This window comes from Idiotropiscis lumnitzeri, chromosome 1, assembly GCF_059441095.1.
Source record: "Idiotropiscis lumnitzeri isolate Australia: NSW breed Sydney's pygmy pipehorse chromosome 1, RoL_Ilum_1.0, whole genome shotgun sequence".
In the NCBI taxonomy this organism is placed as follows: Eukaryota; Metazoa; Chordata; class Actinopteri; order Syngnathiformes; family Syngnathidae; genus Idiotropiscis; species Idiotropiscis lumnitzeri.
This window is the reverse complement of record NC_142391.1, coordinates 39,452,970-39,477,836: the sequence shown is the minus strand read 5'-3', so window position 1 is coordinate 39,477,836 and position 24,867 is coordinate 39,452,970. Positions and strand designations below refer to the sequence as shown.

The 24,867-nt window shown below is 41.3% G+C and overlaps 1 protein-coding gene across 1 annotated transcript; it reads left to right on the top strand.

Annotated features, from left to right (window-relative positions):
- Positions 1-1,406: 1,406 nt before the first annotated feature.
- Positions 1,407-23,071, top strand: atad1a (ATPase family AAA domain containing 1a). Its single transcript, XM_088300589.1, has 10 exons — positions 1,407-1,574; positions 2,399-2,621; positions 2,714-2,812; positions 5,873-5,993; positions 16,483-16,683; positions 18,780-18,886; positions 19,038-19,127; positions 19,475-19,525; positions 19,621-19,793; positions 21,125-23,071. The coding sequence occupies exons 2-10, from the start codon at positions 2,451-2,453 to the stop codon at positions 21,249-21,251; spliced, it is 1,140 nt and encodes a 379-aa protein (XP_088156715.1). The 5' UTR covers positions 1,407-1,574; positions 2,399-2,450; the 3' UTR covers positions 21,252-23,071.
- The last annotated feature ends 1,796 nt before the right edge of the window (positions 23,072-24,867 follow it).

Here is a 24,867-nt window from a genome sequence, read left to right as displayed (position 1 = left end):
CCAACTAAAGAGACCAAAAGAATGGCAGATGGACAGTAAAAAAAAATATTAAAAGCCATATTGTGGAACATGCAACCACCGCACAGAAAAGCCAGAGCCAATACTCAAAATCCAAACCTCAGACTTCTCAGGAAGACATGCTAACTACTCAACCACCATGCTTCTCTAGAAAAATAAAGTACATGTGAAATAAGTCCAAAATCCATATTAATATTGTATTAACAGATATTTCGCAATTACCATACTGTCACTGAAGACTTAGCGTTTCGAATGCGAATGTTTTCCTTTCCACAATACTAAGTAAAGCTTGACAGGCAAGCCATCTGACTTTTTTTACATCCACTTTAGGGTGGATGTTTGGGCATGGTACAAGGTGTTCTGGGAATCTGGAACCCCAGCTGCACTTTGCAGATGCACAAGTGCTGAAACACATTGCTGCCCAAACCATCAACACAGTGCTGCCTGTCCACTGTCTCCCGGGGCACGCCACAGCGCCATGTGAGGGATTAAGGCTTTTTATGAAGCATCTTGAGTGCCAGAGGCGTGATCAGTTGCACTTTCAGTTGTTCATACCTTGAAGATCAGTCTGTGCAGGGTTGATATTGTACATCTTGATTTGACTGTACATGATACATTGTGATCTCTCACCTTATAGAAGTGTAATGTCAAAAAATAATAACAGCTGCAAATGAATTAAAATGACTTTTGGTTCCATTGTTCATAAAGATAATTATTCCATTAAGAGGAGACTAAGTACTAAACAGAGGGAGTTGAACTACCTCTCTAGTGGACACTTAACATAAAAACAAGTATCTTTGTGAAGCTCTACTTCAATTGGAATCTGCATTAATTCCGCACTCTATTACAAATATTGACTTTTTAAGGTTTTGCATTTCTTTTTTTTCCCCAGCAGCCTACTTCTATTTTCCTATTGAAAACCCAAAACGGAAGAGCCGCCTGGATCCTGGGTGTTAGAGCAATTAACAATCACTTTGACCCGCGTACATTAAATTGCATTTGAGGGAATCCCATTTGTTAGGGCCTTATCTGTAAGGCTGCTCAAAAGGATGGGATTACCCATTATCGCACTGCAATTGAAATGACTAAAATCCAAACATAGTTGTGCGTTTACGATTCGTACAACAGTTCGCATTACTTAATTGAAAAAGAGAAGACAAAATACTCTGGTTATTTGTCCACAGTTGTAAATAATGATTGGTTCCATTGAATAAATGATGGAATTCCACAACACCCCACGCCCCGCCCCCAATATCAGATAGCGCTTCTGCTGTGCTCTGTTGCTTTTTTTCCTCACATATAACACTGTATAATCCACAGTGCCTGACATCCGTTATTTATTCGAACGCTGTCCTCGGTGCTGACCAGTGGATCTTTAACCTCTGCGCGATTACTGCCACCCAGTGGCCGTTTTTTGTTCTAATAAACGGGTGCATAAAACAGGAAGAACAAAAATCGAAGAAGATCCGGAACCAACTTAAGTTCATGTTTCTCGCCGACTTCAATACATGATGCACATTAGGTACCTGTGCGTTTACATCATCTAATCTCGTTTGGTAAGATTGATACCTTTCAATTTAAATGTACAGCTTTGCATCAAAATGATTGAACTGTGTTTAACTTGCTCTCAGTATGATAAGGCACTTTACTGAACACGCGCTGTTTTTTCAGCCGCAGCTTCTTTTAAGATGCTAGGTTGCGTATTACCCAGTGGGGAATATGAATTTAAGTGAAATGCTCAAATGTACCTTACAGTACTAAGATGGTTGAATGTCAAACACCGCTTTAGTGTATAGATCTCAAGGTAACGACTTTTTTTCTTATTAAAGTTAATTTACTATCCGCATCACACTATACATAATCCAGTTTATGTATTGTATGTATGCATTTAACGTCGAATAATTATAGTATTTTCATCAAATTTTAAATGAATATTAAAGCATGCAGTCGTGTGATTCATAATGATCGCATAAATACAATTCATAGTGCTGGCATGCATTCCACGCAAGCGGTTTAATACTACAACAGGGGTTCCCAACATCGACTACATGATAAACCGGCCCTGTTCTACAAATAGCTCACCGGTGATAGGACATTGTGATTTACTAGGGATGTTGTAGAAGGCATCATTTCAAAATGTCTATGTTTGTAGGATATGGAAATATAGTGTTGCATATTGACAAGCATCCTTATCCTTATCTTGTTATTCATTATCATTTATTCATATGTAATTCAAGATAAATTGAGAACATGTTAGTTCAGAAGTGTGTGTCACACGGGTAGCCTGTTGTATTTTCTAGTGAGAACCCAAAAAGTTGTTCTCGCTTGGAGAAAAAAAAGGGTTGGTGCACAGCAGTATTTTACAACTCTGTCTCTGTAGTTGTACTTCCATCCATGTCATTAAGTCAATGGACTGACATCAGCCATCCAAGATGCTGAAAGATCTTCCTCGAGAGGCTCTGCTCCGGCCGTTGACTAGGACTGAGGTGGTTGGCATGCTATTGAGGCTGACGATCTTTGGAGCAGCCACCTACTACAGCATCAAATGGATTGTGGATGCAATGGACCCTACCGCTAAACAGAAAAGTCAAGCCAAGAAAAGGGTATTTGTCTTTTTTTTCATTTTTAGAACTAAAATTAAGTGTGCTACTATAGCCGCATCTGGACCAATATTAGTTCGCCCTTGTGCTCCCAGGCAGAACAGCTTATGAAGAGGATTGGTGTTGAGGGGGTCAAACTTACTGAGTATGAGATGAACATCGCATCACAACTAGTGGATCCACAAACAATGAAGGTAATGGTTATAATCCTTATGACATCAAGAACAAATCATAACTTTAGCAGTGCTGTATCAAAAAGTGCCATGTGATAATAACTGTGCACTGTAAAAATGTATTTATTGATTGAGCAACATATGTTTCATTGTGGTATTGGTTTATGGTGTTGTTGAACTCCCACTGTGTTATATTGCGTGCCATTGCTTATATTTTGCTCCAATTCTGATTAGGGCTGAACAATTCATCAAAATCAAATTGCGACGCAGTAAATTTGAATTTTCAAATAGCAACGGTTGCGATTTGGAGGATGGGAAATATGAAGAATACAGCTGTAACCTTGCTGTAAAATTAAGCTACTAATGAATGTCACTACCTCCCCATATACACAGCTCTCTCTCGCTCTCTCTCTCGCTCTCTCTCTCTCACTCTCACTCTCACACTAACACACTAGCACTTCCCCAAACTAGCAGAATAAAATGTGTTTTAATGGTGTGGCCTCTGGTCAGGCATGACCTACACATGCTAGAGTAGCAACAAAGTTTACAGGTACACACACAAATACGCACATACTTGCAACACCTCGCACACATACACAAGCATGCGTCGAGAGAGATTGCCGTTAATCAGGGGTCCTCAATCCTGTTCCTTGAGGGCCGGTGTCTTGCTGGTTTTCTATCTCTCCCTGCTGCTACACAGCTGATAGAGATGATAAGATAATCTGCAAAGTCTGCAGAAGCTAGATAATGATCTTTCAGGTGTGTCGCACTAGGGAGAGATGGAAAACGGGCAGGACACCGGACCTCGAGGAACAGGATTGAAGACACCTGCCATTAATCTTTCTGCGTATTGAACATGGCCAGTAAGTCATTCTTTAAATACCATCCACAGTCATGGTTTCATAAACTAGAATGCAAATACATTTCTGATTCGATAGCTAACAACCAGTCAGACTGATCAAATGCCACAGATCACCAACGCCTTATTGGCGAAAAGGTCACATGATTGAAGGCTCATTCGTTCTAAAAAAACATGTTCTTCACATCCACTAAAACTGATTAACTTTATCTAATAGTGATCGGTAAATAGTTTGTGAATAGAAATAAACAAATACATTACTCATACATACATACATTTGTGAGAATTTAAATAGTTAGACCCAAAAAAAAAATCAAATGCATATTGATATTATCTCAGTTTTGTCTACTTTAGTAACACATTTTTATGGAAGGAACCAATTTTGCCAATAACACCAAAAGGAAGCACAAAAAACAGCACCAACAAAATATGCAAATTGCATTATTTTGTTTAAAAAAAAAAAAACGACAATTACACCCTGTTTGGGTCCAACATGCCTGATAGTAAAGTTTTCTTTTCTTTTCTTTTTTTTTTTTTTTTTTTAAACAATGATGTTTTCTTATTACCGTCTTTTCTGGACTACAAGTCGCTCCGGTGTATAAATTGAAAGAGCCCAAAAACGCATAATGCGGTACAAAATAATATACATAAGTCGCACTGGAGTAAAAGTCGCAATTTTTTGCAGGTAATTTATTTTACAAAACACTCTATCAAAAACAGAAAGTTCATTTTGGATGCCAAGTTATAACATTGATAAAAGAATAATGAACAGGCTGAATAGGTTTTAAGATATGCTAACGCAATGAAGGTTATTGAGCGCCTAGAAATCATGAACAGAAACGCTGTCCAGTGTTCATGTTCATGTTTTTGGGACGTCACTGTCCGCGCTCTGCTAAAGAGTTCGTCGTGTTGCATGAAGCAGAAGTGCCAAGAAGGTCCTCCCGCAAAGTCCTTTATGCTCATCGCCTTGGCAACGAACTGTGCGTGAAAACGTACCATAGCTGCAACCGTTGACAAGACAGCACATTGTTCATTCACCCACTGGTGATCTCGTTCCTCCAGCTTTTCAGTGTCGTTCATTTTCGCCAGGCCCGAACAAGTTTCGCATTCACTCTGCAGAATATGATTCTCTTGAGGTCCTGTTGTATTCAATCGTTTTCAGTTGTCGTTAAGAGTGGGAGACATCGGTGCATAAGACTAGAGTCCCCTCTTGTGGCTGGATGTGAAATTACATTTTTTTTCCTATGCAAGTCGCTCCACAGTATAAATTGTAGGACCAGCCAACATATGAAAAAAAAGTGTTACTTATAGTCCGAAAAATAGGGTAACCTTTACTAGTGTCAATGTCAAACTACTGTCTTCTTCAGGAGATTTTAGTTATTTAGGGATGCTATTCTCGTCAGATGGTTGTGACTACCCCATGCAAGGTTAATGAGTTCATCTTGTCTTCTTATAGACAAGGCAAGGGAAGGCGGTTTTATTTATATAGCACATTTCATACACAGGGCAACTAAATGTGCTTCACACAATCAAAGACACCAAAGTTTTAAACAGATTTAAAAGCATTTAGACTTGATTTACATTGACTTGATTGGCAGCCAAGTGTAAAGCCTTTAGGACTGGCGTAATATGTCCTAAGAGTTTTGGCATCAAAATAAAAATAGGCAAATAGCAAAATCTCATCTTAGAAAAGGAATTTTTTTTTGAATCTCTAAGAAGACAAGATGAACTCATTAACCACTTGTGAGGATAAGGTGTTTAGAGACTGGATCAATATAATAAAATGAACCAGGTAGGCAAGCATGGTCATTAAAGTCTCATGAGAAAAAAAATACAGAACAGCTAAAGAAGACATACAATTAAAAATGTGTTCACATACCTGAAAAGAGTACCCAAGTGAAGGAAGAAAACATTGCTACAATGGCAGTATAAACTCCATTGTTGCAGAGAGAAACTGTTCCGGCATAAAAGGGATGAAGATCATCCATTCTGCATTACCCAGCAGCGGAACAGGACAAGTTAAAGAAACAAAAATAACAAATGCATATTAAATGGAAATCAGAATTGAGGCAAAATTTGCAAATGCAATTTGATTAGTTCCCCCAAAGTATTCAGCCCTAGTTCTGAGCAACATAATTGAATGGCAGGACGGTTTTACTGTTTCCTAATTGCTCATGCAGAGACAAATACTCAGCTTTTAACTGTGCTTTGTCTCGCTGCAGGTGTCCTGGAGAGATATAGCAGGTCTAGATGAGATAATCAATGAGCTACAAGACACAGTCATTCTGCCCTTTCAGAAAAGACACCTTCTGGCTAGATCCAAACTGTTTCAGCCACCAAAAGGTAACTCTTTCATCTAGTTAACAGAACAACAATCGTTGCACTTGTGACAAAAGATTATATTTCTTTGGTAATTAAATTCGACTCACATATCCAGAAATCATATGTTTAAAGGCTATTGAACAGCGTAAATAAGAAGCACACATAAGTGGAGAGCAGAGATATAACGCAATCTTTTTGGGGACGGAACATCCCCATGCAAGTCCAGTTCTGTCAGATTTGTCCTTGTCTTCTTTCGTCTTGTGAGACGTGTTCTGTTGTTGCAGATTATTCCTTTAGAAACAAATCGGGAAAACAAACATTCTGTTGAATGATGAGTATTTGAGAAGCTGGATTTATATTCTATTGCAAGTACAAGTGCCTCTTTCCGATTTAATGCCTTTATCCAAGTGTCTGTGTACTGTATTTTTACGGCCATAAAACGCGCTGCATCAAAGGGCGCAACACCAGTTGAGGGTGCTATTTCCGTATTTAATGCATATACTGGGCGCGCCGCACTACAAGGCGCTAGCTCAGCTGCCTCGCGCTAGCTCGACTGCTGCTCGCGCTAGCTCGGCTGCTCGTGCTAGTTGATGCCAGCTCACCAGGACTCAATCCCCTAAGAGATTGTCGCCAGAGGTATCACCCCACTTCATTGACAGATGTCATGAAACTATTAGGAATTGCCAATAACAATATCTCTAACCAATAAAAGGTGTCTTGGCAATAGTCTACTATACAACGTCAGGGGAGGGACTTCACTGGTCACCACACTCCTTAGAGTCACGTTTTCAAATCAAAACCAAAAAAACTCAGCAAGCAAACAATGAAAGAAAGAAATAAGATTAACACAAAACATGTGTCTCTCATGCCATCTCTATACCCAAAAGAAATCAAAATAACACAAAAAGATGACAGCAATGGCTTCTTGGGAGCCACTCAGCCTTAGCCAATCACATGGCTGTTTAGAGAGCTGTGCATGTTGTGCTTTGGGCTTTTTGCAGTCTGTTGTCTAAACCTGGGACGTTTCTTGCTTGCAATAACATAAATGATAAGACAGACTACAACATTGTGGACAGCTGCCCTTTTGTCCAGCTTTCTCCTACACCATCACCCAAACACCATGGTCACATCATGTATAAGTCACGGTCAATCAGAAGCATAGATGACTCAGACTTTGACCAGCAGGGTGTGCTAACATGCACTCCGAACAGCCCAATGAGTAAAAAGGTTGATGGTCGCGAGTGATGCTTCGCTTTACAAGGCGCTTTGTTTGTTTTGGGGAAGATTGGGGACTTTAAAGAGCGCCCTATGGCCCGGAAAATACGGTACGTTTCATGTGACTCGGCCAAAAATGTTGTGTTTACTCTGACAATTGGAAGATGCCTTATTTTCAATGAAAAAATATGTCGTTTTTTTTTTTTTCAATTTACACTGCTTTGAGACAGTGAATTATGTCACTTGAACTATACAATGTAAATCATTTTTCCGTAATAACAGTTGCAAATATCAGATTATCTTGTTTTATTGACATCCTTACGGGTAAGTGCCTCCAATGTCTCTTCCTGCTAAAGGGAGCCTTCATTAAGTTTTCTAATGTTGCTTGATATGTAGTAATTAATTAGCTTGGAAAAATGCATATGAGCTACACATGACACCTCTATATTATATTTCACTTTTATGGCAAAATTTTCATCACACGGGTACGTCCATGTTGAGTCCAGCGGGACACAATACATTCAACAATGAGACGGACATAAATAAAAACAATGCCATAATTCATTGCAAAAATTTGCAAGGGTTCGACGAGAAATAACTCACTAGATGAAACTGGCATGTTATTTCACAATGTCCACAAAAAGTTTACGTGCACAGGGACAAACAAGACATTTCAGGCTTGAGGAGTGGACTTATGAAAACATTTCAAACTTCAAGATGAGACACGCCACACAGGTGACATTGAAAACCAACCATATTTTTAACGAGCCAGAGGTGGGCGCTGAAGTGGGCTTCCTTTTCTTCGCCGTACTTGCCGATGTTTGCGTGGCGTTATTCCCAAAATACGAGCACACTCTGCCAGAACTCTTTTGATCATGCATCCTAAAAAGCATAAATTTATCAGAGGATTATCCGAAAATGTGCTGCCGCACTTCCTGATCCAGTCGTTTTCCAATGTTTATTTTGTGCCTAAAAATGTTTTTAAAAATCCGGTGCGGCATCTTCCAGATCCAAAGTAGAATCTCACTCAGTAGGCTTACTCAAGAGCGTGCGGCGGGTGGGTCCAACGGGTCAGGAAGCTAGCTGTAGTTAGCACACACAGATTACGGTGCATGTGTTTGATGTAACTTTGTGACACACACACTCTAACATGATGTCCTTTATGGTACAATACCATATTGGGGCATTTTCTAGTGAACTCATGTTTCTTAACTACCAAAAAGGTATGTGTTTGTCGTGTTTAACATGGACGGAAAAGCTCTCACACGCTCTTTCTCGCGAATGCGTTTATGAACTGGAAAATACCACTACTTACAGAACATATTTGCCACAAGCCCTCATTGGCATCACATAAAAATAAAACGCATTATATACATAATAGTTTGTTGCAATATGCTACGTTATACTGCTATAAAAAAAGAAAAAAGGTTCCTTCTAATATTGTTCACAAATATTTTTTTTCTACCTTGTGCATTGATTTTATAACTCAATCTACTACTATTAAATTATGCATACGAGTGAAGAAAAGCAGGACGTTTTGAATGAAGGTTAAATAAAAACAAAATTAAAAACCAATTCAAGTGTTTATTTTAGTTTTCTTTAGCACTGTTTATTTTCCTAATTTACAACCGTAATCTGATTTCATGAACTCGTACATTTGTAAAATGGCTTGGTGCCCGAGAAGAGTGACATTTGTTTTGAAGTATTTTTTTGTATTCATAGATGGTTTTGTAGTATTGGTGCAACTCTTCATTGTGTATAGTTCTGCTTCCATTTTGAAATGCACTAAACAATTACTAAAAAAATTCAAGCCACGGTATTGCCAAACAATTTAAACTGCACCATCATTTATAAACATCTCAGAAATGCTGGTACAAGATGCAAAGTTTGATCAAAATTGAATGTTTTATCTTATTACGTATTTTCACGGCCATCGGGCGCATGGCATTATTGGGTGCAGGCAAGCCAAAACATACCTTAGCTTAGTACGCTTGCACACTAAAAGATACGCTAGAATGCATGCTTACGTATGTTTTGAAAAAGGCAGAATAGTTTTGTTTGGTTGTACTTTATTGAAGTAATGCACTCGGGTTATTTTTATTTTATTTATTTATTTTTTTTTTTTTATCAGTCCTGTTCCACAAATCCATCCAAGTCCTCGTTCTACGTCATTGTCAATATCAGCTGCGCAGCCCTTCAGATATGCCTTTTGTGATACCTTGACCAGCTGAGCAAGCAGACACCTTAACTTCACAGTATGTAATCACACAATTTCGATGTAGGCATGTCTCTAGTCACCACGCTATGTAAGGGCACGGTTTCACAATGAAACTAAAACCATAACCCAACATCAACTGAGATGCATACGAGCAAACAATGAAACAAAGAAATACAATTAACACAATAAATGTATCTCTCATCTCCTTCATATCCCAAGTGCTGCGAAGCATTTTGGAAGTGCTTCAGCATCAGCCAATCAGATGGCTGGTTGGAGAGATGTCAGGTTTTTTTTGTTTGTTGTTTTTCTTTTTGTTTTGTTTTTGCTGTTTCATTTTTTTTCAAACCATAACCAACAAAGGGTAGTAACAGACTGTTTGAATAATGCTTCCAGTCAGCACAGTGCTCCGTAGTCTCAAACCTTCACCAACAGAGGGTTCTAATGCTTGTGTAATGCTCCAAGGCAGTCAAGTGGAGCACATGAAAGTTACACATGTACAGATTTTGAACTTGGTCCACATATAAGGCGCTCTGCATTATAAGGCGCCCCGTCCATTTTGGAGAAAATGTGGGGCTTTTAGGAGCGCCCGATCGTTATAAAAATATAGTCATTTATACATACCTCAAAGAATTGGAAAATAATTATGGTTTTATAAGAGCAACCGCTTGCTGGTGTGACATGCCACACTTTACATATGATCCGATTAGTCAACTAATCATGACTATTGTTGGTGATTAGTTCGCTAATCTATCAAAATAATCGTCTGTGGCAGCCTTATCCCCTAACGCTCGATGCATTCCATTCGGAATTGTGCAGCCTTCTCACCATACGTGTCTTCAGTGAACATGTTGGCCCGCTATATTTTAAAATATTTTTAAAATAATTTTTAATGCTATAAAATGCACATGAAAATTCATTGTTGTTGAAAAAAATTAACTATTTGCTGATGCAAATGGAGAATATACGTCAAGTATCCCTTTCAGAACCAATGTTTGAAAACATCAGCTCATGACTAGAAATTAGAAATTAGAAATCCCTTTATTGTCATTGTACTCAAGTGTGCAACGAGATTAGAGGCAGCCACAGCGTTGTTCATAGCTCAATTGTCTATTTTCTGATGTTTTGGCTGCCGTCGTATGTCGGAGCGAGTGTGTGAGGAAGTGTCTGATGTCTATCGGATGTGTGCCGCCATTGTCAGAGTTGACTCCGATTTGAGTGCAAAGTCTGAGCACAGGCATAGAAATGATAGTGTGCGGCTACTTGAATCATGACCAATAAAAACACATCTGTTCATAGTTGTCAAGCGGTCAAATATTAAGAGGATGATATTGGTTGTTTCGAACCAAAAGACAGACAAAAAGATGTTTAATGATGAGATGCCGCCGAGTGCTAATGCCCTCTGGCGCTTGATGTTACATCATAAATTGGCATTATCTTAATTTTCCTACTTGTTGGTGTGTGTGCATTTTTTGTTTACCGTATTTTCCGGGCCATAGGGCGCTCTGTAAAGTCCCTAATCTTCCCCAAAACAAACAAAGCGCCTTGTAAAGCGAAGCATCACTCGCGACCATCAACCTTTTTACTCATTGGGCTGTTCGGAGTGCATGTTAGCACACCCTGCTGGTCAAAGTCTGAGTCATCTATCCTTCGAATTGACCGTGACTTGTACATTATGTGACTATGGTGTTGAGCTGGCATCAGCTAGCGCGAGCAGCTGAGCTAGCGCGAGCAGCTGAGCTAGCGCGAGCAGCTGAGCTAGCGCGAGCAGCTGAGCTAGCGCGAGCAGCTGAGCTAGCGCGAGCAGCTGAGCTAGCGCGAGCAGCTGAGCTAGCGCGAGCAGCTGAGCTAGCGCGAGCAGCTGAGCTAGCGCGAGCAGCTGAGCTAGCGCGAGCAGCTGAGCTAGCGCGAGCAGCTGAGCTAGCGCGAGCAGCTAGCGCGAGCAGCTAGCGCGAGCAGCTAGCGCGAGCAGCTAGCGCGAGCAGCTAGCGCGAGCAGCTAGCGCGAGCAGCTAGCGCGAGCAGCTAGCGCGAGCAGCTAGCGCGAGCAGCTAGCGCGAGCAGCTAGCGCGAGCAGCTAGCGCGAGCAGCTAGCGCGAGCAGCTAGCGCGAGCAGCTTGAGCTAGCGCGAGCAGCTTGCGCGAGCAGCTGAGCTAGCGCGAGCAGCTTGCGCGAGCAGCTGAGCTAGCCCGAGCAGCTTGCGCGAGCAGCTGAGCTTGCGCGAGCAGCTGAGCTTGCGCGAGCAGCTGAGCTTGCGCGAGCGGCTTGCGCGAGCAGCTGAGCTAGCGCGAGCGGCTTGCGCGAGCAGCTGAGCTAGCGCGAGCGGCTTGCGCGAGCAGCTGAGCTAGCGCGAGCAGCTTGCGCGAGCAGCTGAGCTAGCGCGAGCAGCTTGCGCGAGCAGCTGAGCTAGCGCGAGCAGCTTGCGCGAGCAGCTGAGCTAGCCCGAGCAGCTTGCGCGAGCAGCTGAGCTTGCGCGAGCAGCTGAGCTTGCGCGAGCAGCTGAGCTTGCGCGAGCAGCTGAGCTTGCGCGAGCAGCTGAGCTTGCGCGAGCAGCTGAGCTTGCGCGAGCAGCTGAGCTAGCGCGAGCAGCTTGCGCGAGCAGCTGAGCTAGCGCGAGCAGCTTGCGCGAGCAGCTGAGCTAGCGCGAGCAGCTTGCGCGAGCAGCTGAGCTAGCGCGAGCAGCTTGCGCGAGCAGCTGAGCTAGCGCGAGCAGCTTGCGCGAGCAGCTGAGCTTGCGCGAGCAGCTTGCGCGAGCAGCTGAGCTTGCGCGAGCAGCTGAGCTTGCGCGAGCAGCTGAGCTTGCGCGAGCAGCTGAGCTTGCGCGAGCAGCTGAGCTTGCGCGAGCAGCTGAGCTTGCGCGAGCAGCTGAGCTTGCGCGAGCAGCTGAGCTTGCGCGAGCAGCTGAGCTTGCGCGAGCAGCTGAGCTTGCGCGAGCAGCTGAGCTAGCGCGAGCAGCTGAGCTAGCGCGAGCAGCTGAGCTAGCGCGAGCAGCTGAGCTAGCGCGAGCAGCTGAGCTAGCGCGAGCAGCTGAGCTTGCGCGAGCAGCTTGCACGAGCAGCTGAGCTAGCGCGAGCAGCTGAGCTAGCGCGAGCAGCTGAGCTAGCGCGAGCAGCTGAGCTAGCGCGAGCAGCTGAGCTAGCGCGAGCAGCTGAGCTAGCGCGAGCAGCTGAGCTAGCGCGAGCAGCTTGCGCGAGCAGCTGAGCTAGCGCGAGCAGCTGAGCTAGCGCGAGCAGCTTGCGCGAGCAGCTGAGCTAGCGCGAGCAGCTTGCGCGAGCAGCTGAGCTAGCGCGAGCAGCTTGCGCGAGCAGCTGAGCTAGCGCGAGCAGCTTGCGCGAGCAGCTGAGCTAGCGCGAGCAGCTTGCGCGAGCAGCTGAGCTAGCGCGAGCAGCTTGCGCGAGCAGCTGAGCTAGCGCGAGCAGCTGAGCTAGCGCGAGCAGCTTGCGCGAGCAGCTTGCGCGAGCAGCTGAGCTTGCGCGAGCAGCTTGCGCGAGCAGCTGAGCTTGCGCGAGCAGCTGAGCTTGCGCGAGCAGCTGAGCTTGCGCGAGCAGCTTGCACGAGCAGCTGAGCTAGCGCGAGCAGCTGAGCTAGCGCGAGCAGCTGAGCTAGCGCGAGCAGCTGAGCTAGCGCGAGCAGCTGAGCTAGCGCGAGCAGCTGAGCTAGCGCGAGCAGCTGAGCTAGCGCGAGCAGCTGAGCTAGCGCGAGCAGCTTGCGCGAGCAGCTTGCGCGAGCAGCTGAGCTTGCGCGAGCAGCTGAGCTTGCGCGAGCAGCTGAGCTTGCGCGAGCAGCTGAGCTTGCGCGAGCAGCTAGCGCGAGCAGCTAGCGCGAGCAGCTTGCGCGAGCAGCTTGCGCGAGCAGCTGAGCTAGCGCGAGCAGCTTGCGCGAGCAGCTGAGCTAGCGCGAGCAGCTTGCGCGAGCAGCTGAGCTAGCGCGAGCATCTTGCGCGAGCAGCTGAGCTAGCGCGAGCAGCTAGCGCGAGCAGCTGAGCTTGCGCGAGCAGCTGAGCTAGCGCGAGCAGCTAGCGCGAGCAGCTTGCGCGAGCAGCTGAGCTAGCGCGAGCAGCTTGCGCGAGCAGCTGATCTTGCGCGAGCAGCTAGCGCGAGCAGCTAGCGCGAGCAGCTAGCGCGAGCAGCTAGCGCGAGCAGCTGAGCTAGCGCGAGCAGCTTGCGCGAGCAGCTGAGCTAGCGCGAGCAGCTAGCGCGAGCAGCTTGCGCGAGCAGCTTGCGCGAGCAGCTGAGCTAGCGCGAGCAGCTTGCGCGAGCAGCTGAGCTAGCGCGAGCAGCTGAGCTAGCGCGAGCAGCTGAGCTCGCGCCTTGTAGTGCGGCGCGCCTAGTATGTGCATAAAATACGGAAATAGCACCCTCAACTGGTGTTGCGCCCTTTGATGCAGCGCGTCTTGTGGACGTAAAAATACGGTATTTGTTATTTATGTATGTTTTATTTATAAGTTGAGTGAGTGATTTAAAAAGTGCAGTCCACGTGACGTATTATGTTTCACAAAATAAAGTGAGTAGGGAGTGGTCCAGAAACACTGGATTTACAACCAATTCTGGTGTCCCCTGCCTACTGCCCAAAAACAGATGGGATAAGCTCCAAACAGATATGCTATTGTTTGTTGTAAAGATTAATTGTCTGATAATACATTAGAAAAGGACATTGAGGAAAGAAAATTGGAACTAATATTGGAATCGCAATTATCATTCAGCCCTACATCCAGTTCTTAGCCGTGTGGTAATATTTTCTCTACTCGATATCTGGCTTTGTTCTGGAAAAAACATGTTTTACATGTTCTAAAAAAGATGAGGAATGCTTAAAAAAATATAACACAGGTGAACAGGTTAATTGGAAACAGGTTGTTCACAAATAAGGAGGGGCAAGGTTACCACTTTGTGAACAACTATAGGAGCAAATAGTTCCATAGTTTTTTATACAATGTTTCTCACTGTACAATTGCAAGGCATTTAGAGATCTCTGCACGTAAGTGAAAACCAAAATTGAATTCCCGTGCCCTTCAATCCCTCATGTGGCATTCTATTAAAAAACGGCATCATTGCGTAAAGGATGTTGCCACGTGGGCTCAGAAGCACTTCAGAATGTCATTGTCACTGAACACAATTTGTTGCTACGTCTACAAAATCCAAGGTAAATCTTTCCCATGAAAAGTAAAAGCCATGTTTTAACAAAGCCCAGACATCTCGGGGCCCAAGCTCATCTGAGATGAATGAATGCAAAATTGTGTGCACAATTCAAATCGTGTTTGGAAATTGTGGATCTGGGCCAAATAGGAAATGGTCTATCTGTGGTTTTTATCATCGCAAAGTTCAAAAGCGTGTGTCAATTGCACATCTGTAAAGGCACCATTCACCCTGTAAGCATTTTTACTTTGCTATTTGGCTTTTTGGCTTTTGTGGAACATGTTACAGGCAACAAACACAAAATGAGTTTTTGGAGTGTATTCAACATCATATCGGTTGAAAAGGATTTGCACATCGTTGTATCGCAGACCTATTTGTATTTGTTTTACATGTCGTAACCTGACTGCAATTTGGGCAAATCCCAAAACAATGATATTTAATGCCTTCATGGAAATTCTTTTGCAGCCCTCCCCGGGCTTCTACCTTAGTACAATGATATGCCACTGATGCTGTGGAATTCAAACAAGGGTTGTGCTGTCGCTACAAAAATGTCATGAAAGGCATTCTACAACAACTGAACTTTATTTTGAATTTGTCTGAGGCACTTTAATGGTAGTGTGCCAACTCTCATTTAATGTAAGTTTGAATATGATGATGGTTAATTCTCATCACAGACAAACTTGTGAAATATCTCAACTGAGTTGTATAAGTTCGTGGTGGGAAAAATCATTCAAAGTTAATTATCTTTATGCTATTTTTAGGTCGCAAAAGCCTGGCATTTGCAAGAGGGCGAGACTTTTTTTTTTTTTATATATATATATCAACTCATGTCTCTGAATGGGTGACATTTAAAAAGATGCCCTTGCGCTGTTTGTCCAGTAGATGAAGCTCTAACTCCGTCACAAGCATGTTGTCTTAAACAATGACATCAGTGTCACCACAAACGCAGCCAACAACAATGGCGGCCTACCAGTTTACATTGCTCCTGAGCGAGGCATTGCTTTTGCGGCATTATCTTCTGCAGCTCACCATCACAAAGAAGTGCAGAGGAAGAACGGTATATAACACATGTTCAGTTCTTGGAAACTCTTTCTTCATCATACTGGGTATTTAAAATGCAACTCTCAAAGATGACATGTTTTGATATTGATGATTGATTGTGTTTTTCTTTTATTTTCAAGTCATTTCAAAGAAAATAATGGAGTGGCATAAATAGGAGCTCATTATGTTGCTTATATAGTGCATACATCCATGGCCTGAATCTATAGATAAATTAATGACTAATGTGTGTTTACATGTTAAATGTCAAATGCTCTGCCTGTAATTCTAATCTTTGTTCTTATAAGTTTTAGGGACCAAAGTTATTTGACTCATGATGTTTTGTTTTAAATTAATTGCGATAACTGATTAATGAGGCAACAGTTTTCTCCCAAATATTGGAAATGGCATCAGCCTCAAAAATCCGTATCAGCCAGCATCTGGATTCAAGGAATACTTAGCTTTTGCAGAGTTGTTTGTTTTTTCCTGTTTGCTTCAAAGCTGTGTATGGTGATGAGACAACCTCCAAAATTAGCACTCTGGGAGACGTGTTCCTTTTTAAGCCGTCAAACTTTGTTTATCTTCTCTGTGATGTAAGCTCATGGGAGCCAAGCCACATCAACTGTCTGTACGATCAATGTGGGAAAGACTATTCCCAATGCTGCAAGTTCTTGAAAATAATTTTCTTGAAAATCCCCAAAAGCTAGATTGTTTAAAAAAAAACATAGATATTTAATATACTAAGTTTTGAACAGTCAGGAACGGACTCTCATTCCCACTTACATACCGGTACATACACAACAACAGAGACAGCTCTATATATATACCTGCAAAATTGAGGGGAAACACTGGATTTATCTTTTCTTTTAAAGAACACCAAAGAGCTTAACTGTTACTGTTTTTCATTGCAGGTGTTTTATTATTTGGTCCTCCAGGATGTGGGAAAACTATGATTGCCAAGGCAACAGCCAAAGCTTCAGGCTGCAAGTTCATCAACCTGCAGGCTTCGACGCTGACCGATATGTGGTATGGCGAATCACAAAAGCTGACAGCTGCAGTCTTTTCTTTGGCGGTCAAACTACAACCATGTATCATTTTTATTGATGAAATTGGTGAGTGGATAATCAGGATGACTCTCAGCACATATTCTTTCGAAAAAATGTTTCCCTTTTCAGATTTGCTTTAACATGGAGAGAGACCTATTGTCACTCTATCGATAGCGAATGGATATAAAAAGATTAATGGTATACCACAGGCTCTCAAAGTCAAGAATATTATGTACAAAGTCCAAATGCTTGATCAAATTACAATAGTGAGTTCCAAATTATTAGCCATATGCTAATTTTTCTTATTAGTTTGTGATTTACAGTAATGATATATATATATATATATATAAAATAAACAATAAAATAAACAATACATTTCATAATCGAAATCGATTCTTTAATTGTGATGTTATTGAACAAAGCTACCACAATGACTCACTCAAAATACGCTGTTCAAAAATATGATGCCCAGCAGTTTAAATTGCAAATCGATTGAACCCAGAAAAAAAATTGTCGCTTCACAGAGATTTTTCTTTTTTTTTTTCTTTTTAACAAATGCTATATCAGTCAAAAATGCCTTTGTTGAAACCTATGCCTCTCTTCGATATCGCTTGGACAACGCCCTCATCCATTTAAATTGTAAGTCCATTAACTGGCTCTGCCTGTATCTCAGTTGAGGACGCAAGAGTTGCCTCCTAGTTGCGCTTTAGTCATTCATATTCCTTTTAAGTATGCGCCGCAGGTTCTTAACAGACTTGAGGTCAGGGGATGATGGTGGCTAAACCATGAGTTTCTTCCTCCAGAAGCTGAAACTTCACTTGCATTTCCTGTAGCATGGGATATTGCGTGATTAGCATGAGAATTATTTGACTTCTGGAAGGAAAGGTTCTTCTTTTTATATCCTACCAGGAAATGGCTAGTTCCAATGGCCGCATATTTTGTAGAGGTCATTTTTACACCTTCAGGCGCCCTTATACTGTAGGACTGTCCATCTCACTCTGCATTATTCCTGCGCAATACATCATTCACCTTCCTGGCTTGGTGGGGCATTGTGGCCGTTCACTGACGATCAAGAACTCCATCCAAAGCAGCAGAGCATTCATTCGTGGATACTAGAAACTGTTTATAACTTAGTCTTCCTGTATTTCTCAGCTCCATTTTCTGCATACTGCCTAAAAACCATGACTTACTTATAATGTCCCTGTAAAGAAAAGTTTGTAAACAACCCTGCCAAATAATAAAAAAAATGGCGAAGTATTTAAATTTTTTTTTTTTAAAAAGGTTGTTTGTGTTGAATGCGCTTAAACTATGCATCGCTCAAATGGCAAGCCAATACCGCTGCTACAAAATATTGGAAATCGAGAGACTGCTTGTGCCTACCATAGTGCATGTGTGAGCCACAAAAGCAACAATGAGGCGCTCTGAAGCAACCACACCAGCCTAAACCGTTATCCTAACACTGGCTGCCAGGCAAGTCTAAAAAGCCGCATTAATAACATTTTCTGTCTACACAACCTGCAAACGTGGAAAATGTAACACTAAAATGCATGGTGGGATTGCGTTGCCGTGCAACCGTCTTATGCTGAAAGACTACTTTTCAGCGTATGACGTTTGCAAAAATAAAACAAGAATTCTAAAAACTCGCATTCCCCATCCTGGGCACTTAATGGCATCATGGCATTTATGGATTGTGAGCATAAGATATTTCAGCAGCATAAAACGGTTGCACGGTTTACGGGGGGTGGGGGGGGGGGGGCTGCTGGCAGACATGATGACCAGGACCGGCCCGGAAATACAATGGCCATTCAAGAAAATTCCCAAAATTACCAATGACCACCTTGCTCCTTCATGGTTTGCAAGTTTTTTTAATCTACATGAAATTAACGAGAGAACAAAAAAAAAAGAAAGGCGCACCATGTGCTGGATCAAGGGATGCTCTTAATTTAGAGTTGGGTAATTAATCCTGCGTACTTGAACACATGGGATAACGCTCCCCTCGGACCTCATTACAGCCCCTAAATTGTGAAGTCTAATTTTCCAAACTGCGGTTTTGAATCACTGCCCACACAGAAAATACTCAAATCAAATCATTGTTCTGTCAAATGGTAACATTTATTGTAATCCCCACTTTGAGCTTCAGATGTTGTCTTTATGTTTGTCAGAATCATTTCTCAGGAATCGCTCCAGCCTTGATCACGAAGCCACTGCCATGATGAAGGCCCAGTTCATGAGCCTGTGGGATGGCCTGGAAACCTCTTCGGCCACTCAAGTAACTATCAGCACTTACCCACACGCGAATGTGTATAAACCTGCTTGTGTCTATTTGGAGTTGCATTTGCTATACAACCAGATCTTTGTTGTTCTCTATCATCAGCTTTGTATTAGCACGTGAGCACAATGTTTTGGTGGATATCTTGCAGGTGATGGTCATGGGGGCAACAAACCGACCACAAGATGTCGATCCTGCTATCCTACGCAGAATGCCCACCACATTTCACGTTGGCGTTCCTGTAAGAAAATCCTTGCAAAAGCAATCTGTGAATTATTTTATGTTGAGAGGAATATTGTACTGTATGGTTAGTGTAAAAGGCATTTTTTCAAAACACTTAACACAGTCCACTTTTTGAAAACAGTCATTATTTAATCTGTAAATGAGTACGATAGCATTAAATGTTGATTTCAGTTGTTGCCCTGAAAAATAATCACACACAACTTTGATCAATAACTTTTCTTTGGCAAATGTCAAACCCCAACCAGAACCATGATGGTCACTGTACTTATTTCATAAAATGTTCTTTGGGATTTATGAGATACACCGCCACACAAACATTGTGCTTTTTTTGTGCTTCTCCTGCAGGACACAAAACAAAGACATGACATCCTGCGGTTGATATTAGCAGAAGAAAATGTAAGCTGATTTTGGCATGCATAACGCACAATGGACCTTAAAAGAGTGCCTTGCAATTATTCTGTCACGTTTCTCTCCTGCTTTCTGTTGGCCAGCTGAGCAGCACTATTAATCTGAAGGAGATAGCTGAGAAGACAGAAGGCTACTCAGGCAGCGACCTGCGGGAACTTTGCCGCGATGCCGCCATGTACCGGGTTCGCGACTATGTCCGCAAGGAACAGATGAGGCAGATCGCCCAGCAGTTAGGAGAGGTCGAGGAAGACGAAACGTATGAGCCACACCCGCAACATTTCAGCTAAGCTTCTATTTGCGAAACAGTCGCAGTCTCCCATTTGACCTTGACACAAGATGAAATGAATTGTGAATTAACACATATGCAGTTTATTTTAAAGTACAATACTCATACCTCAGTGTATTAAGTATTCTCACGGGGATAGAAGAGTATTTAAATACATAGAGAACATGCTCATGTATACAAATACTGTGCATACACACTTCACACACACAGCCATATTTATATAGAGCATGTTCAATAAATATAATTATTGTGGCAAGCTTAATTTGGTTCAGAAGTTGATGATAAAATTTAAATTTATAGAGGATTTGGATTTATCCCCCCCCTTTGACTTGCAAGGTAGATTTTAAGTGACTAGCACAGCGTGGTGGCAGTGAACTTTACAACAAGCAGCAGACAAGTGAACAGTGAACAATTATTTATTTATTTATTTTTTCTTCAAGCTGCTTATTGCCACTCCCCGTTGAAGTTACAGTAACTGTCAAACTAAATATACCAAGAGAATTCCATCTGTATTTAAACCAACCTCATACTCACACATACATTCCTTAGGATGTTCTTCTAACGTCGAGACAGACATATAACAGTATCCAAAGGAATATTTTATTCTTTATCCTCTTTGATGAAGTCTAGTTTTTACTTCAACTTACTGAGACGTGATGGTTTTCGTGCATATCTGTATGTCTGTTAGGCGGCTCCATCGTGGCCAAGTCAGGTACACCAGAATGAATTAACTGTGATGCGTTAAATGTTTCATTTTCTTAACATTCTGTTTAATTATTTTATTACTCTATGGTTTTATATAACGTATAATATTGTAGAGTGTTGTTTTTCTTAGTTAAAAATGATTAGCTTTTTTTTTTTTTTTTTTTTTTCATGGGGGGTTGGAACAGTAGATTCTTTTTTTAATATTTATATATTTCAATAGAGAAAGATGATTTGCGCTATGAGTGTTTTGAGACCTTTTACGGTGCAAGTTGAATTTGTAAGTCAAGACACACACTTGTGCAGTAAATCACGAGTACAAGTTTCACTTTTTGAGTCGAATTACTAAAATGACGTTTTCCACGATATTCTGACATGAACCAAACTAATGAACGAACGTGTGGAATACATTTGTCCACAGCACTGTAAACTACAGCCACCGACATAAAATTACGTTTGAATATAGTTGTGACAATGTCAGTATCGACCAAATATATTAAGGCAAATTTTTTACTCCATCTCATTTGAAACAATAATTGATTATATGTGCTGAAATCGTACAACTGCGAAGCATTCATATCGCTGGCTATGTGTTGCAGACCTGTGGCTGAAGATAGATTGCGACCTATCACGCATCTCGACCTCCTCTTTGGCTTGGACAAGATGAGGGAGTCCAAACGGGGTACGGCAACCATACCTACTGTTCCTGAGGTTCCGCTGGATTGAACATCTTTTAAGAAAGTGTTTTTTCTTTGTCGTTGTTTTTTGTCCGTGATATCAATCAGGTACACACTCCTTTTTGTCTTGACCTGTTTCGTCCATCTAATGAACAGTAGGCAGAGCTGAGTTTGTGGCTCTTCTCTATTGAGTTGTGCAAGAAAACTCTGCTAGCCATTTATAATGTTTATGCATGTTTTCTCGAACCTAAGGCACTCAAGCAGTAGATGAAATTATGTATAACAATTGTAGAATCAAGGTACGGAAGTGTGACACTGCCAATGTGGAGGAAGCATTTCCCTTTAAACATATTTGAAAGTACTTTTGAACACATTTAAATATGCTTGAAGTTTTGAAGGTATTTCCGAATACATTTGAACGTATTTGTAGGCTAAATGATAAAAACGGAATTTTTTCATTTAATGCCACGGGGTATTGACTTGCACATGCGCAAGTAAAAACAAAAAAAAAATAGCTATCTTTTTTTTACTTGCGCATGCATTGTTGATTATTTTTTTGTGGATCAATACATGAAGTTTGAAAGGTTATAAAGTTTAATGAATCAGACACTGATGGTGTTTATTTTTTTGTTGTTGTTTGTCTTTTTGTTTTTTTTTACCCAAAAATGTTTTGCGCTGGTTCTGGGGTACTTGGCTGAAAAACTATTGCACAGGGGCTACATCCCTGGAAAAAAAAAAAAGGTTGAGAACCACTGCTTTAAAACATTCTTACAAACGCAAACTACAGATGGTGCAGGGATTACTTAGGTGTTTTTACCTACTGCGGTTGCCATAGCTAGGGATCCAAGGTTCCCCAACCTTCTGTGCAGAGGCGCTACAGATCGTGCCGGGTCTATTGACAGTTTGAACTGCAAGTCAAAAATATTTACTCCACATTGGTAAAATGCACACTTCCGTAGAACGGAGATGTGTTTTGGTAAAATGTACTTACTGCATCATTCATGTTTTCCAGATGAAACCCTCCATGTAGGCTGTTAGCGCGCAAAAATAAATTCTTCGCGCCCACATTCAATCATAAAAGCGCAAAGCAGAGAACTTGATGATGAATATTGATGCATATGAATGAGCCTGTTGGTTTTGAAATAGTGAGTCATGGCAACAACTAAAATACACTGTGCATTATTTCCGATATGCCAGTGCACTGATTTTATGCAAATTATTCTGAGTGAGCCACATTGGGTACAAAAAAAGATATCCTTGGTGATAGAAGGACAATGTTCAGCAGGATATTGTCTGCTGCTCTTTGCCACCAAGAGAAATAAAGTTGGAAAAGTGGGATTGTGTTTTTTCGAAATGGACACAACTCAAAACATTCAATTACAGAAATGGGGTGGTATCTGAGTCCAAAGTGTTTGATTTTAATTTGTAAATCTGAAATTTCACATTTCTGTAACACTTTATAATAAGCACACAATAATAGGCATTAGCTAAGCATTTGTCAATACCTTATTATAAAGTGCGACTCATTTTGATACTGATGATACTTTCTTTTTCTGATTTCCTACCACAATATACAGTATGCAGTTGCACAGTGAATAATTTAGCATTTTTTAATGTGATGTGACTCTCAACATTACCGTTGTTCTGTCAATATCATTTATCTAACTGACAGATGATTGTTTATATAATTATAATTACTTTTCAATATTGGTAAGGTATTTACAAACTATATGTAATTGATTATTCATTTCAGAAACATGCTTTATAAATGATATTTCCAAATGCTTAGCTAATGCTTTTTAGTGTGTACTTATTATAGTGTTTCCCACATTTCTTTTAAATGTCTCATTAAAATGTGTTTTCAACTCACATTTAGACTTCTAACAAACATCTCTTTGTTTTCCGCACATTGTGTTTCTTTACATTTGTACATTCCCATTACACGCACGTTATTATATACATGGGGGAGGGGGGGAGAGAGAGATACATTATATATATATATATATATATATATATATATATATATATATATATACACATCACTTGTGGGTTTGTGATAATAGTTCTAAAGTTAAACTGCGTTGGCTGGCAGCTGCAGAGTGATGACTCTGGTCATTCAGGGCTATTTCACAAATTGAAATTTACTTTTTTTGTTTTATCTTAATATCATAATCTTTTCATGTTTGCATGCATTTACAACGTTGTTCTTTGTCTGAAGAGCATTCATGAACGTGGCCCATGATTGCGCGTATCTCTTAAGTACACACCCGGGGGGCGCTGTACTGTAGCTGCACTGCTTCTCACAAAGACGGGTTGACGTTTAGGCTGTTTTTTAAAATATTTTTTTGTTTGTTTGTCATAGCATTAAGGTGACAATGAGCGACTAATTTTTTTTATTTATTTTTTTTATAATTAGGTATTTTTGTGACTAAAATACCATGGATGAAATGTTAAATTTCAAAATGTTACCATGTGAACCAATCATCATGTCACTACAAATACTGTACTTGAGAGAGTCTTCTGACTTGGGTTGATAATTAAAGGTTACTATATGCTCATCTTGCGCAGTTGATGTTTGTCATGATGATCACGAATTATAAAATGTATAGATTGATTACATTTTTCAAAAAAGAAAAATATTTCCCCCTCTTTAAGTTAACTTGGGCATTGCTTTATAAATGTGTGAAAGCCACATTGTTATTGATGAAACAAAGTGTAAAAAAAATAAACAGTGCCATAGTTATCACATATCAAATAAACTATTGGAACATCAGAAGCAATGATTTTTGTGATTTTGTTTGACTGCTTGTAGTATTGTATTTACGCTGGGGAGTTCTGATTGCTAGTGATGGGAAGACTTTCAAATTTGCTACATGAGCCAGTTGTTGTATTTTCTGACTCCTCTAGATGCGACTGTTGGTTTAAAGAAAGGGGGACAAATGGCAAGTCAGTGTCCTCTCAGCCCTATCTTGAACCAAGAATACCATCTAGCGGGTTCAATAAACACAACAGCTGGTTCATGAATCATCTCAAAGCCTCATTTTCCCATCACTACTGGTTGCATTTTCCATGCAAAGAACTAGTTGTTGAAGTCTGAATTACTGCATTGTTCCATTGTTAGTCCTGTTTAACAAAAATCACACGCATTGTCTCGCATCAAACTTGCTGCCAGACTAAATAGCTCAAAATTAGTCTGAGGCTTTAATAGCTGTCTGGCTAAATGGTCAGGGGTCTTGAATTACTAATTACCTGTGGATTAAAAAATTACCTTCCAGGAAGCAAAAGCTTTTCGCATGGCGCCATTAGCAATTTGCGGGTGTTAATGGCTCCTTCCTTCATCTGTTCTCCTGATCTCTTCTGAGAGTCACAAGCATAAATTGGTTTAATCAAAATCAGTTTTGGCACAAACAACGGACAAGGAGGTTGATTGCCTTTAAAGGTCTCGCAGATTAAATAATCATGTTTAAATTAATTTCACACTCGTATTTTTTTGTTGATTTAAAATCATGTTCAAAATGATTTTCAGAATTCACTCCAGTATGAGAATGGCAGGCAAAACTTGCAAAGGTGCAATGCCATGTTACACAAGTGTCATTGCACTTTGCTACGCAGGCCAAAGTCTTCTTTGATTGACAGCTGGCTCGCAGTGTTCCAGCACATTAACT

What these genes read in the sequence shown, in the direction of transcription:
- atad1a (XM_088300589.1), top strand. Translation starts at nt 2,451, where the DNA reads ATGCTGAAAGATCTTCCTCGAGAGGCTCTGCTCCGGCCGTTGACTAGG. An exon ending in AAAGTCAAGCCAAGAAAAGG is followed by an intron (nt 2,622 to 2,713) that starts GTATTTGTCTTT and finishes TTGTGCTCCCAG; the next exon opens with GCAGAACAGCTTATGAAGAG. An exon ending in GAGGTCGAGGAAGACGAAAC is followed by an intron (nt 19,794 to 21,124) that starts GTATGAGCCACA and finishes TATGTGTTGCAG; the next exon opens with ACCTGTGGCTGAAGATAGAT.